The sequence below is a fragment of the Melozone crissalis genome, unplaced genomic scaffold (assembly GCF_028551555.1).
Source record: "Melozone crissalis strain CALT ecotype California unplaced genomic scaffold, PUWL_Pcris_2 ptg000006l_1, whole genome shotgun sequence".
Lineage (NCBI taxonomy): Eukaryota > Metazoa > Chordata > Aves > Passeriformes > Passerellidae > Melozone > Melozone crissalis.
In genome coordinates this window covers 22484387-22507302 of record NW_026535784.1, presented here as the reverse complement: position 1 = coordinate 22507302, position 22916 = coordinate 22484387, and the positions used below count along the sequence as shown (strand labels likewise).

The window sequence follows — 22916 nt, the reverse complement described above, 5'->3', positions numbered from 1 at the left end:
CCCCCTCCCCGGTGCCGGGCGGGCCGCGGGGGTTCCGGGGCGCCACCGCCCCTGGGCTCGGGCGTTCCCGGACGGGCCCGCCCCGTCCCCCCACGTGACCCCGCGCCGTTGGCGGCGCGCGCGTGGAGCGGTGTTTTGTAACCTCCCCCCGCCTCCCGCCCGCGCCCGGCCCGGAGCCCATCCCGGCGTCCGGAGCGGGAGCGCCACACCCCCTTCGCCGCAGCCGCGCAGCCGATGGCAGCGTCCTCTCCCGCCGCCACCGTGGGCTCGGAGCTGCCGCCGGAGCCGGGCGGCAGCGGGGGCCCCGGCGAGGGGGCGGACGAAGAGCGGGAGCTGCTGCTGGCGCGACTGGTGCCCGCGAGCCGCCTGAAGGAAGCGGTGGGCGCGTCCCTGGCGTCGCTGTGCCTCGGCCCCTTCGGGGGAGCCCAGCGCCTCGGGACCCTCGTGGACTGCCTGGTGCTGAACTACCGCCTGCGGCAGGGGCCGGGCCGGGGCCGGGAGCGCGGGGCCGAGGGGCCGCTGCGCTGCTGCGGCTGCGGGAGGTTCCTGGGCGAGCCGGTGACCGTCCCGTGCGGGCACACCTATTGCCGCCGCTGCCTCCGCAGGGAGCTGCGGGCCCGCTGCCGCCGCTGCCGGGACTGGCTGCTGCCTGCGGGGGGCACCAGCACGGCCGCGGCCCCGCTGCGCACCAGCGTCGTCCTCAACCGGCTAGCGGAGAAGTGGTTCCCGGGCGAGTGCGAGAGGGCGAGGGCCGGGACTCGGCTGGAGGAGCTGCTGACCCAGGGCCGCTTCCGAGAGGCGCTGGGCGCCGTCAACCAGGCTCTGCGAGCAGGTAAGGCGGTGGGGAGCGCTCCCTTCCTGAGCCCGGGCCGCCCGCCTGAGCCGCGCGGGCTCCGCCGCTGCCGCCCGTGTCCCGGCGGGATCGGGACGGGCTGGCAGCCCGGGGCGGCAGGCTGGTGGGGCTGCGGGTGCGGGGGCGTCGGTGGATGTGCCCTTATCCCCGAGTGCGGGACCGTCAGCGACCGACACGGGCCGGTGTAGAGCGTCCGAAGTTTTCCCGAGTTTGAAGGGATTCGAGGAAGCTCTCCACTGGGAGAGCGGAGGGGAGGGGAGTGCGGCTGCCCGGCGCTTGGTAGAGCGCCCAGGCCGGTAGTGGGGTACACCTGCTTGTGCTGACTCCGGAGGCGTGCGGAGCGTCCCGCACCGGCTCCCTCGTGTCTCCCCCCGCACGCTCCTGCTGGACTTGTTTACAGAGGCTGTGGGCTCTGCTTCGTTTCGTGTTGGGTAATCGCTGCGCGCGGGCAAAGAGAAATTCCGCTGGTGTATTTAACCTTGTTTCCTGAGAGAGAGACCTATTTTCAGTCTTAAGTGTCACCAAGACAATTCCCAGCAGGCCGGGCCGAGTTGCATAAGCAGACAGGCACGGAGGGGGACAGGTTGTGTAATGGCAGTGACATCATGGGTGGGTGTGGTTGGAGTTTTATATAGTGTTGAAGAGGGTCCAAAGAGGGGAGGTAGGGGCACGCTACCTTTTGGGCTGTCCTGTGTCCCTCGCAATATATGTGTCTGGCTGGTTCCATGGACTCTTCAGATACACTCAAAGTTTACTCCTTGTAGAGAGAGTCATATTTGTGTGATTGATACACCTACCTGGATCCAGCGAGAGATTCCTTTGTTTTAATTTGACTATGGATTTTAACACCTGGTGACATGGGAGGTTCTGTTATGAATTATACCAGGATTTTTTTTTCTGTTCAGTAATTCAGAAATTAATATTTTTACAAACGAAGTGTATTACGTTTTTACAGTTGTCTGTAGTGGAGGAAAAACAACCAAAAGCTTGCATAAGTCTAATCCTTCCAATCTGTTCTGGGGAGATACATTAGGTCTAGTTCCAGAATAAACTGTTCTCAATGTAGGTGGGATTAAGTCGAAGATCTATTCTATATGCGTTCTGGCAACCTAATTTTAAGGGGTTCAGTTTTGACTATCAATTCTACTTTATTTGCCAGGGTATTTCCAAAGTGTAGGATGCAGGATGGATTTTAAATCTTGAAACTGTAAGATGCAGACTTCTTCCTGAAGTACAGTTTTGACTCCTACAGGTTACAAAGAAATCTCAGTAGTTTTCAGGGTAAAACTGAATCCAGTACGGATCGCATATGTTTACAGGGCTCCTGTTTCATGTTTTAAGCCTGCTTTAAAAGAATAAAAGAGTAAAATAATTGCACAGTTTTTGTTAATCATTTTTGTTAATCTTTCTTTTATGGATTTAGGAATATTATTTAACTATTTATGGGGAAAGAATTTTGATTATTCTTTATGTGAATCTGCATCTTCCATTTTGGCTTCAAAATGGGTTTAAAATTTGAGTATACTTACCAGTTGTGATGCTTATTCAAAATTTTATTATTCAAATTCAGTATATGTGCTAGAATTAAATGCTAGAAGCTCAGTTTAAGGTCCATTGTACAGTTCTTTCCTGTGTCTCCAGTCCTGAGAATTATCAATATTCTGGAAAAGATACTGAAAAAATTTGGGAGTCAGAGTGCAGACGTACATTAAATGTGAATTTAGAACTGTGGATTCACAACTACAACTTGAAGATTATTCCAGGCCAATAGATAAATTAATAGCTGCTGCTATACTTTCCATCTTCCTTCAGACCATGAATTTTGAGAACCCTTAGAGATGGAAAATATGTAGCATAAGAAATGTATTAAGGTTTAAAGTCATTCATGTTCTGTTTCAGCGCTTCTTTACTGCTGCTTCATCTGTTTCTTTTTAATGCACATAGTTAAAAAGTTGTGATAAACATAAGTCTGATGTCCTAAATAAGTCATTGATGCTAAACCTGTGCTCAAATGGCATATTTTCATAACTCTCTTCTGTTTCTGAAACATTGGAAAGAGTCATATTTGCTATTGTGCAAAAGTGACTTTAAAAAACTGTAAGGAATGGTAGCATTCATATAGTTAGTATGTTCCTTGCAGGAGTTGAAATGAAGTAGCTTAGTTAAAGGAGATGTCTTGAATTAAAATACAAGCACAGCTTGGCCTTAATCAAGTGTCCTGAAACACACCACGAAAGGGTTGAATTTGGTCTGAATCTCACTTATTCCTTCTGGAGTGGACATCAGGAGATCTGTTGAGCAATCAGTCTCCTGTTTAAGCAGAACAAATACTGTGATCAGAGCAGTTTGCTTAAGGTTTTGTACAGCTGGATCATGAAAATCTACAGGCTGACAATTCCACAGCCTCTCTGGGTGACCTGCTCAAAGGTTAATTATCCTCATAGTGGAAAATCTTTTCCTTATATTAAGTCTGAGCTGCCATTGTTTTGGTTTATAACCATTGTCTCTTTTGTTTTTTTACTGTGTACTTCAGTAGAGTCTTCTAGGTAACCCACTTTTGGATTCTGAAAAGCTGTTGTGCTCTCCCAATGCTTTCAGGAATTACTTTCTGCTAAATAAGCCCAGTTCTTTTGGCTCTTTCTTGAGAGCTGTGTGTTCCAGCTCTGATTATTAGGGTGGCCCTGCAGTACCATGTTAAAAAATACTGTGTCCGAAAGTATTTCTGCACAGTGTTTTTGATGTGCATGTCTTCTGTTTTGAAGAATTTGGCATATTAAGAACCATATAAAAAGCATGCAGAATCAGATCAGAGGTGGTCCATTTATTAGTATGCTTATACTTACAGTAAGAGCAGATGCTTTGGAAGTAATATAAAAATCAAGAATGCATATTGAATGTGTTCTTTTGTGTACACCTTTGTATAGTTTCCTATTAATGTAATAATAACACTTGGTACAGCTCTATGCTGCAAATACTTGGTGCATTTTTTTGTTAAAATAATTTGTCTTTGGGGTGCTAGAAGTGAGTGATTTCTGTATTTACAATATATTTGGTCACTGAAATATCAAGAGAAGTTCAAGAACTAGTTATGTTTCTGCTGTCTTTGGGCCAAAGATTGAAAATCAGTTTGCATCCTCTCTTTAGTTGAAAAACATTAAAATACTTGCTCAAACATAGCAAAATTGTTTTTTCATTGTAACAAAGCCTAGAAATTAAATTGTGGCTAAAAAAAATGGATCTATAAATTTAGATAAAACCAGAAAATTGTTTAGGTTGGAAAAGACCTCTCAGATCATTAAGTCCAACCACTAGTCCAGCAGTGCTGAGTCTATCACTAGACCATGTCCCTAAGTGCCAAATCTACATATCTTTTAAGTCCCACCAGGGATGGTGTCTCCATCACTGCCGTGGGCAGTCGGTTCCCATGCTCCACAGCCCTTTCAGTGAAAAACCATTCCCTGTACCCATACTAAACCTCCCTTGACACTATTTCCTCTCATTATGTTGCTTGTGACTTGGGAGAAAAGAAAGCCAACCCCCCACAACTGTCTACAGCCTCTTTTCAGGTAATTGTAAAGAGTGATAGGGTCCCACCTGAGCCTGCTTTTCTCCAGGCTAAACTCAACCTTTTTTCATCAGCTTGTGCTCCAGAACCTTCACCAGCTCCACTGCCTTTCCCTGGACTCACTCCAGCACCTCCATGTCCTTCTTGTAGTGAGGAGCCCAGAACTGGACACAGGATTCAAGGCATGTCCTCACCAGTGCTGAGCACAGGGGAACAATCACTGTCCTGGTCCTGCTGCTCTCACTAATCCTTATACAGGCCAGGATGTCTTTGGCTTTCTTGGCTACCTGAGCACACACTGGTTCATATTCAGCTGCTGTCAAACAGCATTCCCAGGGCTTTTGCCACTGAGCAGCTTTCCAGCCACTTTTACCCCAGCCTGTAGCACAGCAGGGGTTTGTTGTGACCAGAGTGCAGGACGTGGCACTTGGCCTTGCTGAACCTCATACCAATGGCTTTGGAGGTATGCTACCCTGCCTCCAGCAGGTCAGCACTCCCTCCCATCTGTGTCATTTGTGAACTTTTGGTACACTTGATCCCCTTGTCTAGATCGTGGATGAAGATATTTAAAGGACTGGCCCCAATACTAAGCCTTGAGGAACACTACTAGTAATCATCTACCTTTGTTCTTCTGAATGAACATTCAGAGCCAGTTTGTCGTATCTATTGATCATTCAATGACTGTTCGTATGTTCAGCAGCAGAGTTGGGTTCAGTTAGAATCATGCTTTTCTCTTGGAAAAAAAAAGTGGGTAAAGTGCTCACCCGCTGTAGACTTGAACTCACATTTTTATCTTTGAACTAGCCCTCATTTTCCCTCTAGGAAAAAAGGCTCGGAGTTCTTCAGGTCATGTTCTGCACTTGAAAGTCTGAAACAGATGAGCTTCCTCTGATTCTGTGCGTGCAAATAGGCAGCTTATCGGAGAACAAAGACCTGCACTTACTGTTGCCTCTGAACAAAGGAGTGTGATTTGCTACCAGCTCTGTTGGACACCGAAGAGTCAAATACAACACGAAAAGCTGTCTGAAGAGTTTAATCTGAGCTCTCACCTTGCTAGGCTATAGCAGTCACAAAGCGCAGCCACAGGAAATCAGAGTTGTTCTGCTCACAGAATTAGTGCTTTACTCAGACAAAGAGAGTTTCCCAGACTTCGGTTAAAACAACCATTTTATTATGTCAAATGAGAAAATGAAACAAACCACATTTAGCAGTATTCATGTTTGAGGGAGAAGGATCAGCTCAAAAGAAAGACTAATCAGGAAGACACTCTAGTTTCAGCTAAATGAATTCTTCTCTGATTTTCTTAACCCTTACTTTTACCTTAAGATCTTTTCACATGTAGCATTGTGAATCTAAATACAAAGCAGTGTGTTGCAGTCTATGGGAACGTTGGCCGGGATGCCTTCTAACTGTACAACAGGCTAATGTTGGAAATTTATGAGAACTTACACTGGGCATCTAGAACAAACTAAGAATATTAAATTGAAATGATAGCCTCCAAGAAAGCCTTTTTTGAAACAAACTAAATGAACTATTTTATTTTAGTGTTGTTTCCAGTAGACCAACCTTTGACTAGTTTATCTCATTCAATGAAAACCAAGTCTATTTTAAAAAACTATTAAGATCAAAACAGTGTTCTGGCCTTTTTTCCAAGCAGCAACTGCAATTAGTTGTGTTACAAAACCGTAGTATTAGTGGCAAGGAGATTGTTGTCCTTCCCATTTAGAGGTTGCTGTACTGAAAGTGCAAAATCTATAAACTGGACATGGGAACTTGTCCTTACTTGACACATTCTGCTTTTTTCCCACTCTAGAAGTTCAACTACTACAGCTGCTTTCAACAGGGCTGCCAGCTGGTGCTAAAGGCTTTCTGGAATTGGCTGTTTTATCACATAGTGATAAGGCCTGGTTCTGGTACCTCCCAGACAGATGCCACTGTGAAAGTGTCATCTCCAGCCATAGTCAGAAGGGGTCAGGCACTATAAAAACAAATTGCTGTCTGCAGAAAAACTTGGGTATTTGAAAGCAAACTTTGTAATACTTAAGCTTTTAATACAAGTGTGGTGAATTCCCAGGTTTCTGTGGTTTTGATTGGATATATTGTGAAGATAAAGTTTACTTAGTCCTCAATTTTTGTTGTCCCAGCAGTACTGAGCAGTGCTTTGTGAGCCTCTCTGTTCAATATTTGAAAATAAATTTTCTTGATGCTGCAAGATTCGTCAAGATCCAAAATTTCTTCCTTAGCTTACAAGACATGAACTGGGAATTACTGCCACTTTTATTAGCCAAACACTAGGGAGTGAGGGAGAAGGTACTCCACTAATTTTGGAAGTATTGTACAAGAAATTGTAATTATGACATATCACTATGAAAGCAAATTTAATTAAAAATTACAAAATTCTGATTTTTAAAAGATTTTACCTAATTTCTGTCTGCAGATTCCAGTGACTTGATGCTAAGAATTTACAGAGCTGAGTCATATGTTGGCCTCCAAGAATATAAAACAGCCATAGAAGATCTAAATTTTGTTATTTCCAAAATGCCAAATTGGCCAGAGGTAAGCTGGTATAAACTCATCGTTTTTCAATGTTGTGTTTGTAAAATTATTAACTTCCAGATTGTAATTGCATTGATTTAAAAACCTAAGCCAGCTGCTTTAAATGTTGTCTCTTAAGACATGCAAAATGCTAAACGTCATCTTTAAAATAGTTAACTTGTATGGGACAGGCTCCTGATGAGTAGGGCAGGTTAGGGCTGGTTGGCTAATACACTGAGTTGGAATAGTTCATGGTGATGTAACCTGTAACAGCTGGGCTTTGGGGCTTGTTTTGTTTAGTTGTTAATTTTTGTTAACAGAGGGACACTTTGCTGTTTTAGCTTGAAAAGTTTATCTTCACAAAGCCTAAATAAACTCAGTGGGAACTGAGCTTTGCAAGTGATACGGGCAGCTGTGGAGTCTGTGGTCTTCAGAATGCATGTTGTTGCACTGTCTAAACAGCAGCATGATCTTGTCCCACAAGGGGAGGTAACTGCAGCTGTGTTGTCTTCTCCTGTGTTCAGCAATTCCTTGGCTACTGCAAATTCATGCAGCCTCCTGCTTTTCACTTCTCAGTGGTGACAGTACTGTCTACTTTTTTCTGTATGTTTGGAAAGAAGCGTCACTTCACTTAAGTGAGCTTGGTTAGATGGGTGGATTCCTTAACCTCTGTAACAATCCTTAACCTCTGTAGGAAAATAAACTGTCTGTAAGAGGAGGACTAGCAAACTTCCCTTCTTCAGAATTCATCTAAAAGCAAAGTGCCCAACTCAATCAAAGAGGATATGTGTCCTCATCTGACAGTCTTGTTGAACAGATGTTATTGTTCATACTGTCAGTCATCCTGTAGAAGCTGCGTTCTGGGCTTTGGTAGAGTAGTTTTTGATTGTTTTGTTTTGTTGAGGGGTTTTTGTTTGGTTTGTTCGTTTGTTTTTAAGTTTAGTTTCTGGTCCATTATCCAAATTCCTATATACAAATAGATATATTGTCTTAACTTTTTTTTATACCTGTTGGTTTTATCTAACTTTTTCTATTACTGTCAGTGCAACTTTTAAAAGCTGAGATAAGTTCTTAGTTCCAATGTCATCTACATTTGAGTAGGCTCCACAAAATCCGGTAGTCTTTCCTCCCTGTTTTTTTCTTTCAAGGAAAACAATACACAGATTTTTTCTTTTTCCCCTAGCTGGTGCCTAGTGTTCAAGCATAAAATATAGTTGGAAAAAGCAATTAATTCTGAGTGCATTGTTTTGTTTTAAGAATATAGGTTGAGATGTATGTAAGAGGTGAACAGTTGTGTGGATTGTTTTATTTACATTCACCGTTCTGAAAGGTGGAACCATCAGGCTTTTAATGAAAGAGAGGGCAAAAAACATTCTGTAAGCTGTTGTGTGAGGTTATGTAATAATTTGCATCTCCTGTCCTTCTTCTTCCTCTCCAAAGGCTCACAGAAGATGGAAATTAAGGGTTAGAAATTCAGCACTAGTGAGGTTTTTAACCCTTTATGTAAGACAAAACAAGTTAACTGGAAGAAGACTCACACCATCCTATCCCATGACTCTTTTCAAACACTGTAATGGATGTGAGTTAGGCAAGGGATATGGATCACACACTGTGCACAGTTCAATTCTGTTACAGCTGCATTCTTTCTGTCATGACAGGTTCTAATTCTAACATTGTTGCAATGCCTGTAAGATCAATATTGCAGTTCTCCCTGTTCTCTACAAATGTCTTTGCGGTATCTGTTTCTCAGGTCTACTTTCAGAAAGGAAAAGTTCTTCAAGACTCTGGCTTTGTAGGAGATGCCTTACAACTATTTCTACAGTGCTTAGCCCTTGATGAGGACTTTCTTCCAGCCAAGCTAAAAGTAGAAAAGGTAATTTTATTTATGATACTGGATTCTCATCTCTGATTTGACTCCTTTATGAAACTCTCATTATGATAGACTTTGTGCATCTAATATCTTCATTACATACAGGAAATGTTCAGGCAGATTCCTTTTAAGATATTTCTTAAATCATACTACATCCAAGACTTAGTCCCAATGTACACGTTTTACATACATCTTGAAAAGTACATATGCATTGGAAGTTACTAAGTGAATATGTAGAAAACTGGAAAGCAGGCAACAAATGACATTTTCCAAGTCGAAACCCTCTGTGTCTGGAGCACAAGAGTTTTTTCTGTGATAATAAAAATTTATATTGAAAAGCTGCATAATAATGAATTGATAATGTCTAATTATGTTTGACTTGTAGTAGAAAAGATTTCTAGATAAATTTCTTTTCTAGCAATGTAGCTGTGTAGGTTTCTGTTTGTTTTCAACTCTGCCAGTTACTGCTTGAATAAAGATCTGTTCGTGAGAAAAACTTCATGCAGATTACCTTCTTAGTTTTTGATACGTAAATTTATAACAAAGGTATGTCTGGATTCTTTTTCATTGTTATTAACATTGAGCTGGTTTTTCTAGATATTGTGTGATGTTTTGTCACCAGAGAAGTTAGGTGAGAGTCTGAAGGAATCTGCTTGGAATTCAGCCCATATCAGAAATAAACCTTTTATACTTGGTTCTGAGGTGACTGCATCTTACTGCAACTTACAGCTTTGTCCTTCACAGGTAACAAAACCTCTACAGTAATTTCTGTCTTTGACTGATCTATATACATCAGATGTACTGATACCCTGATTTGTCACACTTTCCAGTGTAAATACTATTTTTGTGTAATTGGCTAAATTGGAGGAAAAGAAGCAGGGTTTAGAAGTAATTTATTTTCATTTGTAGTGTTACAACTCCTCATTCTACTTCACTAGAATGAGTAATAAATACAGTATTAGAAGGTACTGAAGTTTGATATTGGGGACTTCAAAAAAGAGAAATACAATTTTTCTATATTTTTTAAGCAGATGAAATACAATTTTTGTTTTGTTTGAAGTGGGTGAAGATTTTTGAATTGTTAATGCTAAGCAAATTTGAATACTGTGTTGACTTAGAAATTTTTCTAGTTAACTAATAGGTACCCACTAACTGTGAATACCAGTTTTGCTTATATATCTTTGCACAATCACGTCTCACATACTTAGATTAGTGTCACTCTTAGAATATAGTTTGGTTCATCTTATTGTTACAGAGTTTAGGAGGATCAGATGTACTGGAGCCTGTGAGTGGAGGCTTAAATCGTGCACAGTCTGCCCATGCTCTTAACTCAACAAAAGACCTTGCCAAGGAAGATGGCTTAAAGAGAGTGTCTTCTGAACCCCTTCTCTCTGGCCAAGGAAAAGGTGCTTTGTTAAAAAGAAAGCTTTCCTTTTCAGAACAGGATACAGTTGTATGTGAAGATGGAAGAAACAAACACAAAAAGCAAGGAGGTAAACAGTCACTTACTGCACTTACTGTGAAATTTAAAGTACTTACTGCCTCATGCCTTTGTTTGAAGCATCTTGTCCTCTTTTTCCTTAGAAAGTACAAAAAGGGACATGACACTGGCTTTTGGAGCAATCCCAGGAGATTTGATTGATGTATCAGATTTTGAGTGCTCTCTATGTATGAGGTAAGATTTTGTCCCTGATTCAATATTAGTTACAGATGCTTGGCTGCATATCTGTTACATGTACAAACTGAGGTACTTGTAAATTGTTATGAGTTCTGATATCAGTCAATAATTGGCAGCTTTTCGCTATCCCTGCACTTAAATTGTATTTAAATGTCACTTGCTACAATGCTATATACTGTAGGACTATTTTAATCAAGCTGCCCTTTTAGTTAAACTTGGCAGTGTTAGCTGGTCACCATCAAAGGACAGGATCTTTTGTGGTTAAATGTTAGGGGTTCTTCAGTCAATAAAACTTATTTTGGGAAGGTTAATGTTTAGAAGCATAGCCTTGTATTGTGAACCTTGTATTTGTCTGGGAGATGTAGATGCTTCAGAATGTTAGTCCACTTAAATGTAGCTGATGTGTTTGAAAACTCTTACTGAATAATCTTGATTTTCAGAATAAATACCATAAAACATATGGTGTATACTAAACTATTCATAGCTATGCTGTTAATATGTAATACTGCTGTTAAAACAACCCAGTTTCTCCAAGAATCACATAATTTTGTGTATTCTGAATCTCTATGTAGGGAGACCAAAATCTTTGTATATTGGGCTAAAGATTTAGTTACCTAGAGTTCTGGAATGTGTCCAACTTCATCAGAAAACAAAACAGTGAGTGTTGCAGTAAATGGAAACAAACTGCAGTATAGAGGAAAACGTAGAATAAGGAGACTTGGGACTAATTGTTTCTTTACTTTGTTAGAGTATAACTAGTCTTAAAAATACAAGAGATTAATCATTGACAATTTTAGAAAAATGCACACTGGCCGTGACATCTAACTTGTGGTAATTTTGTTTCAGGCTATTCTTTGAGCCAGTAACAACCCCTTGTGGACATACTTTTTGCAAAGGTTGTTTGGAACGGTGTTTAGATCATGCTCCACAGTGTCCACTCTGTAAGGAGAGCTTGAAAGAGGTATTGTTTCTCAGTAAAGCTCACAAATATAAATACTGTATAATTTTAAAGGCTGTTTCACTTGAACCCAACAACTTAGATTTGCTTGGGCTGTGGATTACTGCTAGAATGGAAAAGGATCTCAGGGTCTTAAAGTTTTTATGTCTCTGTGACTGTTTGCTTAAGTGGTGTAATTCAATCCTACATATTTGTAAACTTTGATATCTATTCAGTTAAACTTCTCTGTGATTTCTCTGCACTTTTCTTATTGGTATTGCTGTATATCCTCGGAAATCAATTCTGTCTGTGGTAAGCATAGAGATACAAACTGAGTTAGACATTTAAATTGTCAGACACTAAGAACTTACACAGAGAATCTAATTTTCAAATATTAGAGTATAGTTAGGTTTTAATTAATGAAGTATAAAAACTTGAGAGCTGTAAGTTTTCATGAGTTTTGTCACATTTCATAGATGATATTTTTATTAAAAAAGCTGCATTTTCTCAAGCCTTTTGTTAAGATACATGAAAAGATTTTTTTTTTAAATTGTTTACAGTACCTTGCAAGCAGAAAATACAGTATCACAGAACTGCTGGAAGAATTAATAATGAAATACTTATCTGATGAATTATTTGAGAGAAAAAGAATTCATGCTGAAGAAACTGCAGAACACTCCAAGTAAGCTTCTTGTCTTGAAAAACTTGAGAAATTAGTATGGAAATCCTTTTTATAGAAATGTTTTATTATTTGTATAGTCTTTAATTGTGGTATATTATGGGCTCAAGGAGTATGAAGCTTGTCCAGGTCCCTCTGGATATCATCCCATAGTTCAGTTGTGTCAACCACAGCACTCAGCTTGGAGTCATGAGCAAATTTGCTGAGGGTGCAGTGGGTCCCTTCGTCTATGTCATTGATGAAGACATTAAACAGTGCTGGTGCCAATATGGACCCCTGAGGGACACTGCTGGTCACTGGGACTCTGACCCATTGGCCTCTACCCTCTGGGTGCAACCTCCAACTCTAATTATCATTTAACAGCCCACCCATCAAATTCATCTCTCTGCAGTTTGGAGAGGACATTGAGGGGGAAACTTTTTACAGAATTACAGATAAAATGACATCTGTAGCCCTTCCCTTGTAACTCCATCATAGAAGGTCACTAGGTTGGTCAGGCCAGGTTGGACGAAGCTCTGAGTATCCTGATGTAGTGGAAGGTGTCCCTGCCCACGGCAGAGGGGTTGGAAGTAGGTGATCTCTAAGGTCCCTTCCAACTTAGGCTGTTCTATGATTCTGTGAAACGTGTTTCCCCTTCCATTCCTCTTTCAGCCTGCGCTGTCAGGGAGCTTTGGTTTCAGCTTTGCTGCTGTTAGTGAAATTGTTTTCAATTGACTGCAGAGTCTCAGAGACTTGAATTTCTTGCAAAGCAATTCATGATAGATATTAATCTTACACAGATAGATGTAATTAAAGAAATGTTCAAGATTTTTAGTTAACATAAACATAGTTAATTTTTAGTTAACATAAACATGTTTACCTCACAGTGAGTTCTTCAAATATACATACAGCATCATGTACTGTAGATGTGAATGCTGGAAAGCTATTTAACACAACAGCTCATGCAAATTACTTAACAGAATCCATCCAGTAGATTTACATTTTATATTCTGAAAGACATTAAAATTAAATACCCAGTAATGTTTTAATGATAACTTGATTGTACTTACTATCAACTATACATACTTGATAAAATAGGATTTAAAAATACTTTGTTTTTCAGTTTCGCTGCCTGAGGCATATTGCAAGGAGCAAATTATACACTGGGTTGCATCTTGTGATCTGGAGTCCCTCCTATAAAATAATCTAAATAGTGACCTAGCTACCATGCAGTTACTAGTACATCTTTTTACTTACAGGAAAACTGTGTCTTTGAGGGCTTAATTGCTTTTATAGCTCACACTAAAGCAAAAATGAAAAAGTAGCTGACACCTCCAGCCCAAAACAGAGCCCTCCATTCACTGACTAGGTACTCAATACCTAGATAACACTGAGTCTTACTGTCCAGAATGTATGCAAATCAGTACACAGGTATTCAGCCACTGTTACTGGCATGTGGGTTTATCATTCACGAAAGTTTCTACAACATATTTTGACTTTGAAAAGAATACTTTATGACCTCAAACATAGCAGACATACTGGAAAAAATGTATTGTCTTGGCATAGCTCTATGTTCAGATTTTGAAGGTGTATATTTCTTTTTATGTTCTCTTGAAGCTTGACCAAGAATGTTCCAATGTTTGTTTGCACTATGGCATATCCTACTGTGCCTTGTCCCCTACATGTATTTGAGCCAAGATACCGACTCATGATTCGCAGGAGTATGGAAACTGGAACGAAACAGTTTGGGATGTGCATAAGTGATTCTCAAAATGGGTAGGTTTACAACATGATTCTAAGCTTCCATCTCTTTTGTCATTTTAATTACAAAAAGCATCTTTTCACAAGTGTGTAATTGCATTACTGACAAGGTCTCTCTTTAGTTTTGCAGATTATGGTTGCATGCTGCAAATTAGGAACGTTCATTTTCTGCCTGATGGACGGTCTGTTGTTGATACAATTGGTGGAAAAAGATTTAGAGTTTTACGGAGAGGGATGAAAGATGGTTATTGCACTGCAGACATTGAATATTTGGAAGATGTTAAGGTATCCAGAATGATGTCTAAATATTTACTAGTATTAATATATTAAGATTTTTGCTTGATTTGTTCTTGAAAGCTTTCTTTCAAATTTTTGCATCATTAGAAACTAGCTTAATTTTTTTATTACTGTAAAACAAATAAGAAAACCATAGTTTTTGTTTCAACAATAGTTTGAAGCTGTAACTTTAAAAAATATCACAATACTTCTTTTCCATTTAGTCAATAGTAGTCAAGGTTATGAAGAACACCAGAAGTGTATCTAAACATAGTTGAAATTGAGTGGTTTTTGATTTTAGCTTAAAGCCCTTAATTGTTTCTATATCACTAATCATACTTTCATAACTTTTCTCCTACAGGTTGCTGATGAAGAACTAAAGAAATTGAGAGAGCTTCACAATTTCGTGTACAATCAGGCCTGCAGTTGGTTCCAAAACTTAAGAAACAAATTTCGCACTCAAATTCTTCAGCACTTTGGACCAATGCCTGACAGGGAGGAAAATATACAGGTGGGACACCATTTAATATTCATTATTAGATGCTTATTTCTAAAAATAAAGTAAGTAATAAAGTATGCTAAGTATATGCTAAGTATTAAAGAAAAACTTTTTTCTCCAGCTTCAAAGACAATAAGGCTTGGACCTTGTTTTTCTTACAATGAGCAACAAAAAGCAATTCTGTTGCTGGTCAGCAGTTTCTCCAGGAATGGATGATATGCTGATGTGGAAATAAAACCAGTAAACTGAAAACACTTTAAGTTCCAGTAACAGTTAAACTGTTAGTATGTGAAAGTTGTTAGAATTCAAAGTGAAAAAGCTCTCTCTTTTCTCACTGTGAAAGTAAAGAAACTGAATCTGCCATGTGCAGGCAGATACCTTTTGTGAGAGGTAATAACAAATAACATGTTCCTCCTTTCTGAGCTAATGCCATAAACTGCTGCAGCTGCTAGCATTTGACACATGTTTCTTAAGAAACTAGCTGCAGCAATCTATCTTGATAGTTATTATAAACAATTAATGAAGGTGAGATCCTGAGGGAGTGGAGGCTGTAGAAAAATAACATTTAAAAATATGTAAGATTTGCTTTCCAAAGCGGAGTTTGATGTTAATTGGGATCTTAGGGGAGTTTGTCCCTCACCCATCTGCTGCACACTCCTATGAAACTATATTAACCTGTTGTGTTCAGTGGAGATGGAGAGACAGCACAACATGGAAGTTCATGTGCCAAAGGGAGCTTTAATGGCGTGCACAGCTCTTACCCAGCTTATTCAGAACACTCCACGTTGAACCTGATTGGCTCAGGTTTGTTTACCACCCTGCTCAGTGGCCAACAGCTGCCTGCTTACATTCTCATCAGGGATTGTCTGGCACACGCTCTGTAGCCAGATCCCTCCTCTCAGTGCCCTCTCTAGGCTTACCTGGTTAAAGTCAGGAGTCTGTGAGGCTCACAGTCCAGCTCTTCACCATCACAGTTCCCCCTTTCTGTTTTCAGAATATCAAAGCCATATTTATTATCCCTCTGCAGGATCCTTTGCAGAAGGGACAGCAAACACAGTACAAGGAGAATGAAATTCTTCACTAAACTTGACAAGCCTCATCTTTCTAGCTATTGGTGTGCCTTATCAAAAATTTTATGATCATGTCTAAGAGTTATCAAAGGCACAATTTTACTGGGTGGTATGCCACAGGCTAATTTTTTGTAACTTAAAACTTGAACATGACAAACCAACTTAAAAGCTATCAGAGGTAGCATTTCCTTTTGGTAGTAATGGCCTTAAAGTGTCCAACTGTTTAGGCCCCGGTGAAGTCACAGGTGAGTTGTCATTCCAAAAGTTTAGGGTTTTGCCTAGCTTGTGCAGAGGGTTGTTCTGGCACTGCTCTGTGGTGTCTGCTGCGGGGCCCTCAGGGAGGTGCTGTGGTTGCAGTCCCACACACTGAGCAGGTACCCCGCCAATACCAGCGTCTCTGTACATACCTGTGTACCCGTGCCTCCAAGGGATGAGGTCTTAAGGGCTTTCCCCTTTGTTAGTGATGAGGTCCTGTACCTAAACCTTAGGTTTAGGTAACTTGGACACCATTAGAGGACTGTAATGATAAGAAATGATTTAACATGACAGGGTTTTGGGACTTTTGCCGTATTGTTAGATGGTTGAAAGTGTACAGGGCTTTGGCCACCCTCTTCTGTGGGGTCTCGCCTCAGTAACCTGTCTGCAGGGGACTGTAGATGTTGTAGAGGCCAGTGCATGAGGTCAGCAGGGATTTTTAGGACAATTTAAAAAAACAGATTTAAAACAGCATACTAGGAAAGAGGAATACGTGTGCAAAACCAGAATAATTAGCAGGATAGCAATACTATGGATGTGTACCTGAGATTTAGAATAGGACACAAATGTATCAGCTCTGTGGTAGTGGCTGCAGGTGAGGAAATGTTATCTGGGGGTGTACCACTACCAGTAACAATTTTGCAGATCATTTGATATACGTAATAGTTTCTGCAGTGGTAGGACCTCTACTGAGGAGAACTAAGTCCAGTTCAAGGCCTGACATCTAATGGTTGCTGTTGGTAATTAAACTACAGGAAAAAGTCACAGTTTTAACTGCTTAGAAGAAACTAAGTAGTCCTGCTCTGTTTAGAAGGTAGTGAGAAAGGGAGTGGAACTGGGAGGTGACAGAGAAGTCCATCAAATAAAGGTAATTACAGTGAAAACATTAGGCTTCAAGAATAGTCAAGCCTTAAGAATAGTATGACAAGTGTTAGATTAAATTTTTATCAGAGAGATTTGTCATTGGGTGACTGTCCTGTACTTAGCCATCTTTTCCCAGGAATCTATGAACTTCCTGTGTTGTCTTAAAAATAATTGCTTTCTAAAGCTTAGTTTAAGTGTACTTTGCTTGACTTCTCAGTTTAAGAGAAGAAATCCTTTCAGCACTCTTTTAATCTCATTGATCTGGAATTCTCTAGTTAGTATCAAACTTTAAAGTAGTCTTGGTCATTGATGACTTTGTCTTTTGATATCTTTATGGTAGTCAACTATATGGCATTGGTTATTGGTAACCAGCTTATGTTTTATTTCTAGGCAATGCCCAATGGTCCTGCTTGGTGTTGGTGGCTTCTAGCTGTTCTCCCAGTAGACCCCAGATACCAGCTGTCAGTTCTCTCCATGATGTCTTTAAAAGACCGTCTGATAAAAATCCAGCATATCCTCACCTATTTTTCTAGAGACCAGTCCAAGTGACTAACCGCCTGGGTCTTCCTGAAAAGTTACTCTGTTCTGGTTGTAGTAGCAGCTGGAATTTTTGCTGCCTTTGTACATCTAGCACTGGTTTGAGAAGTGTAATGGAGCTGTTTTTTCTCTCCACCTTCCTGGCTTCCTGAACCCCATGGTTCATTGGATGCACACTTTCTTCAACTATGAGAGAAGACCACTGACTATTGCACAAAATCAATCCAGCTAGATACGTTTTTCACGTTATCTACATTAAAATTTGCACTATGTAGAAAAGAACCTTTTTGAGACTTGATCATTTTAGGAATTGACTTTTCTAAGCTGTGCAAGTGCAGGACTTAAGGCTGACAGTCCAAGTTTACAACATTGAGGAGGTAATAAAGGTTTTGCAAATGTTTGCCTCAAACAACTGTTTTTTTGCTGTTTGCACAAATATTTGAAATATAGTATTGAATGTCACAGTTGGATATTACTACTCTTGTTTAACTAACTTGACCATGAATATGGCACAGATTTTTTCTAAGTTATCTTGTAAATGTATGCATCACAAAACAGGTGACATGAACTGTATGCTGAACTGAGAGCCAACTTTAAGGAACAAATGCAGAAAAATAGGTACTTCTGTCTAAAAATACTTAAACTGTGAATATGGTTTACATACCTAGGCCTGTACATTTTAAAGAGGAAACTGAAATCTAAATGCTAGTACCAGTGACATTTCTACTGGGCTTTTCAGGCAGTTCTTCCAGAGCACACACTTAGTTTGTAGAGCTTAGAAGAAGAAGTGTCAAGTGTGCGCGTGCGTGTGTCTATCGGGGATTGTGCATCCAGGAGTCAAAAGCTTAAAGTTTTATTTGAACTTTTTGAGTTGGTGCAAATGTGAGTTCTATGCCTTATTCATATAAATAGTAGAGCACACTGCAGTGGCGAGGTTAGCATCATGCTGCCAATAGGTACTTTTTGTAATTAAAGGTTTGCATATTTGTGAATATGTCTGATACTGGCTTTCTTGTATGTAAATCATTTGTAAAATATTTCTTAAATCTTGCTTTTGCTAATATATTTAATTTTCAATAAAAAGCTAAAAATTTGTAATATTTTTAACTTTGTCAGAAACTTTAAATCACTTTGCTTTTCCATATGCTTCTATTCTGGGATCTTAAGTAAATCCAGAAACTGCTGTTTAACCTACATTAAGGTTGTGATTACTTCATGACATAACAGGTATGTTCATAATCTGTTTCTGATTATAGTACCTGTCTCAGACTGAATATTGGTCAGACAGGTTTTTCCTGGTGTCCTGCTTTTATTTCTACTTTGTTTAAATCACGTATGAAGCTGGCATTTTGCAAAACTTCAAAGTTGTAGGGAACTGTCCTTGCAGAGCAGTGAGGTGTTTCACTGACTTGCTAGTCAGATACTCTGGCCTTGTTCTCTTCTGGAATTGAGGGCTGGAGGTGACCCAGCAGATTTCAGGCTGCCTGTAATATCTTCCAATATCAGTTTCTTTAGGGTATGACTAAAGTCCTGGTTGAATATTTGGAAAGCTTTATTTGCATAAGAAGGGGAATCCTCTATTTTTCCACTTCTATATGCTATACCCTTAGAAGTGTAATCTTTGTATCACCATGATCTTCTTAAGAATGCAGGTGGCAGGATTTTTTTTCCTTGGCAGTCTAAAAAGTTCCTGTAGGCAAGCCTGAAATACCCAAATAAACTAATGCTATTTTTTTTTTCATTCTTGCCAAGAGCTTGAGTTTGAAATTGAATATTCCCTAGTCTGCTGAAAGATGTGGCTTTTAAGTGTCTTTATAAGCTCCCATGACTTCTTAATACAGTAAAAATTCAAGTGTCAATTGGGTTGCACTGCCCTGTACATGAAGGAATTTTACTTCTGGAATTGTATAAACTGTGTAAGGCAAAACTTTATTGAAGAAAAACAACTACAATATAAAAAGCAAATTTACTGTGTTTAACAAATGTGGCATTAAGGCTAATGATAAGTAACCAATCTTCAGTAACCATTCCACTGATGTGATTATTATAGGTGCTCTTGGGAATGATAGAAAATTGAGATTGGAGATTAAAGATTTTTAAGAGGTTTCTCAAATTGGAATTTTTAAGTGAATATTTTATATACCAGATGGTGTCATTTTGTGCAGTTACAGTGGGGCAGAACAACAAACTCAATGTTTGCAAAGCCCTCTCAGTAAATAGGTTGGAAAGAGTACCATGCTGTACTTTGTACATTGTATTTTGAATTTGGGGAGTACTTTCTTACAGTTACTCTTTAAATTTTCTTCCCCTCCCCTTCCCCATCATACAGCATGGATTCTTTAGCTATCAAACAATTAAACAACAGCTGGCTAAGGACAAAGTTGATCACCTCATATTGTTGTAGTAAGGTTCAAAATCAATGTAATTAAGCCTGAATAGAATGCAGGTGATCTACACTTGGGGAAAACTCACTTCCTATGTAGGCAAGGTACAATACCATGAATGATTAGTCTTACCTGATGATGAGCAACAGTCAACAAAAGAGTCAACCTCTCAGGAGTCAGCCTCAAGACTTAAGGGAGTCTCCTTTGCTGGGCAGCACTCCTGGGCCACCCAACAAGAGCTGCCCTAAGTTACTGTTGGGGCACCTGATTTGTGAGATTGTGCCTCCTTTGTTCAGTCATAAGATTGATTGGTTGGTGTAGAAATGTTCTTTGTGTAAGCATGAGAACACAATTCGATGTGTCTCATAAGATTGGTGATCTATAAATAGCTATACAGTGAATTGGATGTGTGTGTATATTAATATGAGAGAGCTCATAAACCTCACTGTGATGGGGTGGAGTCACCATACTCAGAAATACCTGCCTGGAAGTGATGTGTATTTTGGCAAGGACTTCTTCCCAGTTTTTTTAATTATGGCCAGAGATCTCACTAAAATTCCTAATTTATGATTAATATTTACCTCCAGCCTTTTACCAAACATCATTTCTTATCACAGCTTGCTGCCCTGGATCAGCGCTGATGAACATTTCGTTTAGAAACTTCCGTTTCTTGGTATGAAATGGCAACTTCATATTTCTCCATCTAACCTGATTTTTATTTTGGCAATTGGCAAGTATTTGTCACATTAATTCAAGCAAATGGTTTCTTTGTGGGCCTTTTACTGGCCCTAAGTTTCTTTAAGGAAAATGTGCAAAGATGACTGTAAGATATGTTGATGGGAGTGATGTTAGAACATCAGTAGAAAGATGTTTGCTCTGAACCCCATGAAAGATGAGGCCAGATTCAAACATTGCTATATGCTTTACAAAACTTGGTCATCTTTTTGGTTTTTTAGGTGATCTAACCCCTTCCTTGTAGCTCTGCATCAGTATGTGTGGGGTGGGGTAAATATCTGCTAGATACTCAAATTGTGCTTCAGACTCTCACTTGCATTAATTGCAAATGAGGCAGCATGGTAGGGTAGAGTTACCTGCACACTGAGTCCTGGGGAGCAGCATGAGGGAGCCCCACAGCACCAGGCTCTGCTCACCTGGCACTGGGGCAGGGACAGTTCCCAGAGAATGGTTGGTTGCCTTGAGCACTGTCAGGAGCAGTAGCCAAAGCACATCTGCCTGTCCTGCACCTCACCAAGGCTGTGATGTTTTTTCAGTACCTGGCTATCTACAGCTGGATTTATAACGGGAAAGGTTTCCACTTAGTAGATGAAATACCTGTTTAAGGAAGATAGTATCCATGGTATCGTGCTGCAATCCATCCATTATCCTTTCATTTATGCACTTTTCTACAATCAAAAAACCCAAAACCCTAAAGCTGTGCAATGTTTAATCATACGATTGAAGATATTCTAAGGCCTTTACCAAAGCAAAACAAAATAGTCTATTGACCCTTGTTTGTGAAGTTATGCTTTCCTGTCTGCTCATGACTGCAACTGCTTTCACAAGCAAAGACAAATAGCACAATTTCACCATGGATTTTTAAAAAATCCACTCTTGATTGTAGACATGATGTAGTTAAATTTGAGTCAGAAATGCCTAAGAGCATATGAGAGGCTCTAGGACAAAATGTTTTGAGTGTTGTAGAGGAAGTGGTTGGTAAGGAAGTCTTCACAACTCTAGTTGAGGGGTTTGGTTTTGTTTGGTAAGTTGGAAGGATGTCGTATCTTGGAAATAACTTTCAAAGCATACTGAATATGAACCTGTACTAGCTATGAAACTGGCCGTTTAGTAGATGTTTAGTGTTAGAAAAGGGAACTAAGACAAATACAGTCACTTTCCAATCCAAACAAGTTCTCTGGAGCTTGGCATCTTAATTATACTATCTATTCGAGTGAGTGTTGGTTCCTTGTGCTCAAGAGCTTTCTGGTCTGTCAGAACATTTTTCTCAGCATAAAAGGGCTATAGGAGGGGCAGAGTGGGCTATTGGCTTCTCCCTGACAGTGCTGAAGGGGAGGGGCAATGTTTCTTTTTTTTCTTGTTTTCTTCCTTCTTTTTTTCCCCTCTTGATCATCAGCCCTCACTTGATTCTGACTGAGGGTTCCTTGTAGGGACCACAGCCCATCCTCTTTCCTCTGCCAGCATATCAGACCTGTTCACCAGATGCTTCAGCTGCCTGCTGGATGAAATCCTGGGGTCTGGGAAGCACCAAGTGAACGACAGCCCATTCTTTTCCGTAGAAAGCTCTGTCATTGAAAAAGACTCGAACTTAATGTTTGATATTCACAAGCATCTGTTAGGCTTCTGGCAGCTTGTTTGCTGTACTATTTTTCTGTGAAGATATCCTCCTACTGGTGATGACATCTGTCATCAGGAGGGGAGAGAGGGAGAGAGAAGCTGTTACAGTTCATTCTTTTACCAACTTCTGTGCAAATGCATCTTCATTCCTTCTTAAAGAAGTTTTGAATTTTACCTCCCGCAGGGAAAAACAAGTCTGTCTAACATCACCTTTGCACTCAGGGAATACCCTTCAGGAAGTAAATCCTGTCCTGCAGAAAGCTCCCCATCATAGCTCAACTGACATTTCTTAGAGAAGAAAGACAACAGGACCTGTCTGAGGCCTGCTACGAGACTCCCAAGGCAGAAACCCAAAGCTTTAGAGGCAAGGAAACAAACTGAGACAGTGGGGGGAAAAGGGGAGGTTGTGATCTCCCCTTCCCACAGATCTGTGCATGCCTGTGGTGGTTAAAGCACCCTTCTAAGAATTGAGGGTAAGGTTATATTTTGTCCTTTCCTCCAGGAGCAAGGAGATCAAATTGCTTACGATCAGGGTGGCTGTTCTAACATGCAGAGTGCATGTTAGGTTTTGTGTGGATAGATGTGCTTTGAGGTCCCGACTGGAACACTAATTTTGTGTAGCCTGCTAAGGATGATTAGTAAGAGGCTGGTTTGCCCTGTTAAGATCTAAAATGGTTCTGCAAAAGTGCACAAGTAGATGATTAAGTGGCTTTGGGTCCCTCTCACTCAGGTAGCCAGTGCACAGCAGCAGTGAGGAGCTCTGAATGCACACATTTAGCTCACAAGTGGAACAGGGATCTGGGACCTGGGACTGCAATACAA

General features: G+C 40.4%; 1 protein-coding gene across 1 annotated transcript; it reads left to right on the top strand.

Annotated features, from left to right (window-relative positions):
- Window positions 1-227: 227 nt before the first annotated feature.
- Window positions 228-18434, top strand: LONRF1 (LON peptidase N-terminal domain and ring finger 1). The gene is made up of 12 exons (XM_054295866.1): window positions 228-832; window positions 6856-6974; window positions 8704-8826; window positions 9421-9567; window positions 10079-10316; window positions 10408-10498; window positions 11348-11462; window positions 11999-12120; window positions 13714-13872; window positions 13980-14142; window positions 14495-14644; window positions 17212-18434. Exons 1-12 carry the CDS (start codon window positions 235-237, stop codon window positions 17368-17370), a joined length of 2184 nt encoding a protein of 727 aa, XP_054151841.1. The 5' UTR covers window positions 228-234; the 3' UTR covers window positions 17371-18434.
- Window positions 18435-22916: the final 4482 nt, after the last annotated feature.

Bases quoted from the DNA above. Each gene is read 5' to 3' on its own strand.
- LONRF1 (XM_054295866.1), top strand. From the start codon at position 235: ATGGCAGCGTCCTCTCCCGCCGCCACCGTGGGCTCGGAGCTGCCGCCG. The intron at 9,568-10,078 runs GTAACAAAACCT...TTATTGTTACAG, and splicing joins TACAGCTTTGTCCTTCACAG to AGTTTAGGAGGATCAGATGT. The intron at 12,121-13,713 runs GTAAGCTTCTTG...GTTCTCTTGAAG, and splicing joins GAAACTGCAGAACACTCCAA to CTTGACCAAGAATGTTCCAA.